This window comes from Garra rufa, chromosome 5 (assembly GCF_049309525.1).
Source record: "Garra rufa chromosome 5, GarRuf1.0, whole genome shotgun sequence".
In the NCBI taxonomy this organism is placed as follows: Eukaryota; Metazoa; Chordata; class Actinopteri; order Cypriniformes; family Cyprinidae; genus Garra; species Garra rufa.
This window is the reverse complement of record NC_133365.1, coordinates 31,575,014-31,583,849: the sequence shown is the minus strand read 5'-3', so window position 1 is coordinate 31,583,849 and position 8,836 is coordinate 31,575,014. Positions and strand designations below refer to the sequence as shown.

Sequence of the window (8,836 nt, the reverse complement as noted above, 5' to 3'; positions counted from 1 at the left end):
GTTAATGACTGGTCAGCTCAGAAAATATTAAATGAAATGAGCATCCCAAACTTTTGGAGGGCCCACCACCACGTTCGTTCTCAATATAAGTTGCTTGTGAATATATTATTTCCTAATTTTTTCTATGTTTTTCCTAATATATTATTTATTTATTTTTTTGTTAGTTATTATTAGTAGTAGACATATTAATAACCTGTGAAATATCAAAATATTGTATTCTCTATTTAGAGGGACAGAGAAACATTCTGCCTTGTTTATTTTTCATTTATATGTAGTACTTTGTATAATGAAGGTGGCCTTTAATAGTAACTTTTTAGCCCCTCCTTACCTGTTCTTCACAGAGTCCACACACACACAAGGATACATCAAAAGCTACCAGATACCGACAAAACTCATTTCAGGTAATATATTGCATCCATGTTCTTTTTTTATTATTTAGTTTTATTGTAGTTTTATGTTTTTACATACAATTTTGATACATTCATTTAAATAATGTTTCGACTAATATTATTGTTTTAGTGATAGTTCTTGCTCATTTATTGCTTGGTAATATAAATTCCATTTAAACAGAAAAAACAAAAACCATAAGAAAAACTCCAAAGGCATTCTTGTTCAAATTAAACCAAATGATTATCATATGTACAGCTGAGGTCAAAAGTTTACAGAATCTGCAAAATGTTAATTATTTTACTAAAATAAGAGGGATCATACAAAATGATTTTTTTATTTTTTATTATTTAGTACTGACCTGAATAAGATATTTCACTTAAAAGACGTTTACATATAGTCTACAATTGTAATGTTTACTATTTGTCGATCTCGTTTATCTTTTATGTGAAATATGTTACTCAGGTCAGTACTAAATACAGTTTTTTTTTAGTGGTTTGGCGAAGTTTTAACAAGCAACTGGTACATTTTCAAAACTCTTAGTACTTATATCACAACAGATAATCAAAAGTGCACTTTTTTCAAACATTTCAGCACATTTTCAATTGTGTTAGTACAATACACATAATCACAAAATATCCTTTTCACTACACAAAATAAGTGTTTCATCTAAATAAATGTTTCGTTCACAGTAACTGCCTTTCATAATGTTATCACTATCAAATTTTTGATTTTCATCTCTTATCAGTCAGTTGAATACATTTGTCTGTCATTTAATTCAACTGATCTTAATGTTTAATCAATGAATCATTCATTATGTCCATGCATTTTCAATTTGACTGATTGTTGTCTGATCATTTGTAAGTTACGAATTGCTGAGTTTTCAATCAAGAAATACTAATTACTAATTGTTTCCCCTGATGATCACAATTAGTTACCATATAAGTAGAACTGTGTTTGAGACTTTGCACTGTTCTATAGGTGAATAAATATATTTTGCTTATGTAAATATACATTGCCTGGCCAAAAAAAAGTTTCCACCAAAAAAAAAAAAAAAAAAAGGCCATACACTCTAATATTTCGTTGCACCGCCTTTAGCTTTGATTACGGCACGCATTCGCTGTGGCATTGTTTCGATAAGCTTCTGCAGTGTCACAAGATTTATTTCCATCCAGTGTTGCATTAATTTTTCACCAAGATCTTGCATTGATGATGGTAGAGTCTGAGCCTTCTCCAGCACATCCCAAAGATTCTCAATGAGGTTAAGGTCTGGAATCTGTGGTGGCCAATCCATGTGTGAAAATTATGTCTCATGCTCCTTGAACCACTCTTTCACAATTTGAGCCTGATGAATCCTGGCATTGTCATCTTGGAATATGCCCATGCCCAGTGGCGCCGCTAAGAGGGGGAAAGTTAGGACAATTCTGAGGGCCCACGCACTTTAGGGGCCCCCAGAGATTTGCTTTTGTGTGGTAGGGGGGCCCAACCTCATATTTTGTCATAGGGCCCAAAATTGCGAGCGGCACCCCTGCCCGTGCCATCAGGGAAGAAAAAATCAATTGATGGAAAAATCTGGTCATTCAGTATATTCAGGTAGTCAGCTGAACTTATTCTTTGAGCACATACTGTTGCTGAACCTAGACTTGACCAACTACTGCAACCCCAGATCATAGCACTTAGTTACAGTTTTTTACAATCGTTTTTGCACTAATAACAGAACCGTAATGTCATTTTTCAAAACTCTAGACACATAATTCACAACCAATGATCAAAATGCACATTTTTCAAACCACTTAACACATTTTTCAAATGCTTGGATACAACACATATAAGCCAAAGATCATTTGTTCATTGAACTTAAATCACCTGTTCAAAATGACACAACTTAACATCAAAGTATTACTATTTCAAAATGCAACTCACACATTACATCTGAGATGAGTGTGCATTCATTTTGTTACAAAGATTGAACTATCAGTTGATACATCTGCTTAAAATGATAAGTAACTGTTGCATTACCCTTGAAGCATAGCTTTTATGGAAAATAGTGCATGTTTCAGGATAGATCATTTGACACCAGTTACCACAGAATATGACCCAGATGGACCACACTACACTCGCAGAAAAAACGGTACAAAACTATACCTTTTAGGGTACAAGTAGCTGTCACTGGGGTGTTACCAAGGGATAAATTTTTTGGGTATATAATTGTACAATAAGGACCCATTGTGTACCTTTAAAGGTACCTTTATATGTTTTGTTGCCCGGGAAACAAAATTGTACCTCTGCAGTACTTTTTTTTTTTTTTTTTTTTTTTACCGTGTATCTATGGATGTCATATTTCATTCTTTATCAGATATGGTTTCTATGGCCCCATGTACCTCTTTTACAGAACACATTTTCATATTCAACATTACTGAATGCAAGATGTCATTTTTACGTTATTGCTTTTGTGGTTTTAATGAGTTAATGGCTACCCTGGTAAAAAAAAAAAAAAAAAAAAAAAAAAAAAAAAAAGAATGTATAAAGAACGTTGGTACATAAATTAGCCCTGCTGAAAAAAAAAAAAAAAAACATCCAAAACCAGCCTAGGCTGTTTGGCTGTTTTTAGCTGGTCATAGCTGGTCAGCAGGCTGGTTTTAGAGGGGTATTGGCCAATTTTCTGTCTGGTCAGGCTGGGAAACCACCAGCTAAAACCAGCCTGATCAGGCTGGGAGACCAGCTAAAACCAGCTAAGACCAGCCAACCAGCCTAGGCTGGTTTTAGCAGTTTTTTTTTCAGCAGGGTACAATATACTGTAAACTGTATTCTGTACCCTGCTGAAAAAAAAAAACAGCTAAAACTTTGAATCTAAATTTTTTTTCTTTAGAAAACCTATGCTGAGATTTATTTTATCAGTAAATTCCACATTACAGTATTTCAATGATACCACTGTGTCTGTACTGTTCTCAGTCTACAGTAAAAAAAAAAAAAAAAAGAAACCTGAATCACATATTTTGTACAGCTATATTTAATGATTGTACTAGAAAAAACACATTGAAACTATGGGTAACTTGTGTATGGGTGATCTAAAGTAATGTTCCTATAATATTTCATAATAAATTCGTTTTTTGAAACAATGCTTCTGCTAATTCAAGGCTTCTTTAAAGATATGAACGCAATATGCAAAGTTTTGAACACTGGACATCATGTGTTACAAATAATGACTGTTTTGAGTTTTGTATCTAGTGTTTTGAAAAATGACATTACAGTTTTTTTTAATTGGTTTGGCGCAGTTTTCACAAGCAATTGGTACATTTTCAAAACTCTTAGTACTTATATCACAACAGATCATCAAAAGTGCACTTTTTTCAAACATTTAAGCATATTTTCAATTGTGTTAGTACAATACACATAATCACAAAATATCCTTTTCACTACACAAAATACGTGTTTCATCTAAATATATGTTTCATTCACAGTAACTGCCTTTCATAATGTTATCACTATCAAAGTTTTGATTTGCATCTCTTATCATTCAGTTGAATACATTTGTCTGTCATTTAATTCAACTGATCTTAATGTTTAATCAATGAATCATTCATTATGTCCATGCATTTTCAACTTGACTGATTGTTGTCTGGTCATTTGTAAGTTACAAATTGCTGAGTTTTCAATCAAGAAATACTAATTACTAATTGTTTCCCCTGATGATCACAATTAGTTACCATATAAGTAGAACTGTGTTTGAGACTTTGCACTGTTCAATAGGTGTATAAATATATTTTGCTTATGTAAATATACATTTCCTGGCCAAAAAAAAAAGTTTCCACCAAAACAAAGGCCATACACTCTAATATTTCGTTGCACCGCCTTTAGCTTTGATTACGGCACGCATTCGCTGTGGCATTGTTTCGATAAGCTTCTGCAGTGTCACAAGATTTATTTCCATCCAGTGTTGCATTAATTTTTCACCAAGATCTTGCATTGATGATGGTAGAGTCTGAGCCTTCTCCAGCACATCCCAAAGATTCTCAATGAGGTTAAGGTCTGGAATCTGTGGTGGCCAATCCATGTGTGAAAATTATGTCTCATGCTCCTTGAACCACTCTTTCACAATTTGAGCCCGATGAATCCTGGCATTGTCATCTTTGAATATGCCCATGCCCAGTGGCGCCACTAAGAGGGGGAAAGTTAGGACAATTCTGAATTGTGTTTCCGTTCAAAAAGAAGTTAAAGAGGAATCAATCTGTGTGAATCGCGCCTCTCTCTGTCTCTCTCTCTCGGTGCGCGTGCTCTCTTCAGGTGTGTGCATCGGCGTGCATGTTCCCTTTTTAAATTGTTTGAATTGGTAAATTGGCAAGACAAAACATGTGCCAATTATAAACTTTTACTCTATGATGGTTAAATTTAACAGTTAATCCGCAAATCACATGCGTGCCGAACCAGTTTGGTCCGTACGGATCACGGATCATCATACACTCAATTCGGCTAGGTAGACATCCGCGCTAAACTATCAAGGTGAAGGTCATCACAGCTTACGTAGTTTAGACCCAGCTCCCAACCCAACTTTGAGAATAGATTAACGGCGATTTTTTTTTTTCTTATCGCCCGATAAGAGTCTCACCTCTTATATATATATATATATATATATATATATATATATATATAATTTTTTTTTTTTTTTGTCTGAACATAAGTGTAATATTTGCTGTGTAAATTTTACAGTTCAGTTACCCTCATTCGGCACCAAGGACAATTTGAAACGCTTACCTTGTATTATTTGCTCCTGAATGAAATGATTGGTAAAAGTACTAAGTTGAAAAAAGATCTTACTGTTTGTTTGGGTGATTATAGCAAATGTTCTAAATATATATCACAATGATCTTGTGTTCTGAAACAATGATTAAGTGGAATGAAAATCTGTGCAAATACAATGAAATCATGACATCAGATTTGAAAGAATGAGTAGTGGTGTTACAAATGTGATCAGTTTAAAGTTTTGTACTAAGATATTTTTTGAAAATGCACACTTTACTTATGAAAATAGTACCTAACCAAAACTGTAAAATAAAACTTGCACTTTGTACAATCCATATTATTTTGGTAAAATAATAAGGTATATGTCAACTTTTGACCTCAACTGTATACAAACATATAAAACTTGAAAAAATTTCTTACAGGTGAAATCCAAAACTTTTCTAAGAATGGAAACCAGCAAGGTCATCTCAACTGACAAAGCAACAGTTGTCATCGAAATAAATCCACAGGAGGCAAAAGACAGTGCTATTTTTGTTGATGGACAGGAGGCCGGAGGACCATATCACAATATAAATCTTAAAGGATTTTTCAAAATACAGCCAATGGCACTGGGGGTAATGCATTTTATGAATGATAATGATATATGGTTTGGGGAATTTTCTTATTATTAAATTTTCTTCTAGATTGTTTTTTTCTTTTCATAAGACCCCAACCTCAAAGAACGATCTTTGATTCAATTCAGTCTATGTACAATAAACATCAATACATCTTTAATTTTGTGTATCATAACATAAATCTAATGCCATCATTAATAAAACATCTGACCCATATTTGCTCTCTAGACAGTACAGATAATGATTGGAGTGATGGTCTTCTTACTTGGTATTCTACAAACTACTACAAATGACATATACCTGTACAGGTACTCTGCTATTGTTGTCTATAGTGGCATCACCTACTGGGGATCTTTAATTGTAAGTTTTATTTAGAACTTTTATTTTATTTCCCTTTTTATTTATTTTCCAGAATGAAATTCAACATGTCCTGTCTTTCTTCCTTAGTACATCAGTGCTGGATCTCTGTCTGTTGCAGCACACAAAAAACTTCATTCATGTGTGGTATGTACAGTATTACACCAGGTTTAGCACAATTATATTATTTAATTTTGTCACATTGTTTCTGAAAAGTACTAAATTTGCATCACCATAAAGACTTTTTGCTTTAACATCTGTTATTCATTCTTGCCCTAGTTATGTCAAACTTGGATATGTTTTCCCCATATTTTTGCTCCAAATTAAAGTTGTTTTAAATTATTGTGTAAATTAGATACATACAAAAGAGTGCTGTTTCAACTACTGTATTGTACTGAAAACATAAACATCAGATTAAATTTTCTGCATGCATCAGATTTGTAAATCTAAATTATTTTTATTACATCCCCATATATAAAAAACATCTTTATTTCATTGTAAAATAAAAAAAGAACAAATACAAAAAAACATTGGCTAACAAGTTTAATACATTTAGTCTGTTATACATATAATACTGTCTGTTATATATTCATACAACAGACAATGTCACAATTATCAGTACGTTCTCCCATTGTATCAAGCACTCTTTAGGGGTCCAGTAAAAGCATATGGGGAAAGTCAAGTTTGTCAGTTTCACCTCCTTCACTGACCTTCACTGCTTTTGGATACTTACCACTGATTCCCTGTAGTTGTGTCTCCTTGTTGTTCCGTGTGCTTTGGCCCTGTTTGCTCAGGCATGATTTCTAAATCTTAAGCTTAAAAGTAATCATATGTTTTTGCAAGCCTTTTCAGTGATCTGTTCTTTGAGTATTTTTTCTGTTCCTGTAGGTGAAAGCCTCTCTTGGAATGAATGTGGTCAGTGCCATAACTGCAGGGATATCCATTATTCTGATGGGGATACAATTAAGAGTAATATCAGTGCAACCAATGTTAAATGCTGAGGTATGCACAATGTGCAATACATTGTTTTCATGTTTAATGTGTAATCATTATAATTTTTGTTTTTTAAATGCTGTTATTTATTGAAAGAAAAATTAAAACTCTGTCATTACTCGTATGTGACTCCAAACCTTTATGACTGTCTTTAACACAAATGGAGAAATTCTGAACTCTGATCGCTCTGTGTAATATACATTTACAATCACTGGGGACAAGACATTTAAGCATATCACAAAAGCAGTCCATATGATCACTGCACTATTACTTGGCATATTCATGAGAGATGTAGTGATTCCCTATTTATGAACAAATTATTATTATTTCACAATTTCAGTTAAATTGAACCTAAATTTCAGGACTCAACCCAAAGATAGCACCTACATATTGGTCTGTTCCTTACATGAATCATGAATGAGACTTCAAAAGAAAAATTTGTATTCATTATAATTTTTTTTTTTGGATGACCTATTGATGGGATGTTATTTCTGGATCTACTTTCATATATGGGCATGTTGAATGTTTTTTAGGAATTGCGGATCATTGGAGTAATACTGGTGTTCATCATTCCTCAGTTCATCATCTCCATCTGCATCTCAGAATTTGCCTGCAAAGCCACTTGCAACATCCAGTCTACAGTCGTCAATGTTTTACTAAATTAGGTAAATGAAATAATGGTGGTGATGCTATTACTGTTATTACAAGTTTGGCAATCAGTTTTATCAGAGCAAACAATAGTTATTTTAAGTTAGATAAACCTTTCTGTTGAAGTCAATGCTTTTAGAAAATGATGGCACTCCATTAAACAAGCCACAACCACAGTTAAAGCTAGAATGAAAAGGAAATATAAAAAATTGACCAGAATTTTTCATAGTAAACTTCCTTAATATGTGAAATAGAAGAACTGTCAATTATATCCATTTTTCTTCTTCTTTTTTTTCAGTTGTAGTTATTTTAATGCATCAATGTATGTAAAAGACAAGTAAATAAAATACTTTTTAAAAATATGTTTGTGTGTACATATACACATTCACACACACCCGTCTACTGGGGAGTACTTAGTATATATGCTTAATGCTATATGTCAGGGGTCCCCAAACTAAGGCCCGGGGGCCGGATGTGGCCCGCCCCCACATTTGGACTGGTCCTCTGAACAATGCCAGAGACATATTTCGAAAATGTAATTTTAAATATGTTTTACTTATATCATGTTGGTATTTGATAAAAAATTTGGCTTTCAACCTAAAATTTCCCTTAGTTATTAACATAGCCTAATTATTTGTTAAATTCACCAACAGAATGGTACATTCAAAGTAATGTGTCATCGCAATCGAAGAGGTGATGCAAGAGGCAGCTAGAAAATACAGAGTGATGACAAAATGACTCAATAGCATTTGAGGAATATGACGTGTGATTCAAAAGACACAGCAGACATTACACCCCAAATCATGACAGACTGTGGAAACTTAACACTGGACTTCAAGCAACTTGGGCTATGAGCTTCTCCACCCTTCCTCCAGACTCTGGGACCTTGATTTCCAAATAAAATACAACACTTGCTCTCATCTGAAAAGAGGACTTTGGACCACTTTGCAACAATCCATTTATTCTTCTCCTTAGCCCAGGTATAATGCCTCTGACGCTGTCTGTGGTTCAGGAGTGGCTTAACAAGAGGAATACGACAACTGTAGCCAAATTCCTTCACATGTCTGTGTGTGGTGGCTCTTGATGCCTTGACCCCA

The 8,836-nt window shown here is 33.7% G+C and overlaps 1 protein-coding gene across 1 annotated transcript; it reads left to right on the top strand.

Annotated features, from left to right (window-relative positions):
- The first annotated feature begins 5,573 nt into the window (after positions 1-5,573).
- Positions 5,574-7,756, top strand: LOC141334824 (membrane-spanning 4-domains subfamily A member 18-like). The gene is made up of 5 exons (XM_073840050.1): positions 5,574-5,741; positions 5,970-6,101; positions 6,189-6,245; positions 6,987-7,100; positions 7,625-7,756. The coding sequence occupies exons 1-5, from the start codon at positions 5,574-5,576 to the stop codon at positions 7,754-7,756; spliced, it is 603 nt and encodes a 200-aa protein (XP_073696151.1).
- Positions 7,757-8,836: the final 1,080 nt, after the last annotated feature.

Excerpts from the sequence above, each read along its gene's own strand:
- LOC141334824 (XM_073840050.1), top strand. The coding sequence starts at position 5,574 with ATGGAAACCAGCAAGGTCATCTCAACTGACAAAGCAACAGTTGTCATC. Across the intron at positions 5,742-5,969 it reads TACAGCCAATGGCACTGGGG|ACAGTACAGATAATGATTGG; the intron begins GTAATGCATTTT and ends TTTGCTCTCTAG. Across the intron at positions 6,246-6,986 it reads AAAAACTTCATTCATGTGTG|GTGAAAGCCTCTCTTGGAAT; the intron begins GTATGTACAGTA and ends CTGTTCCTGTAG.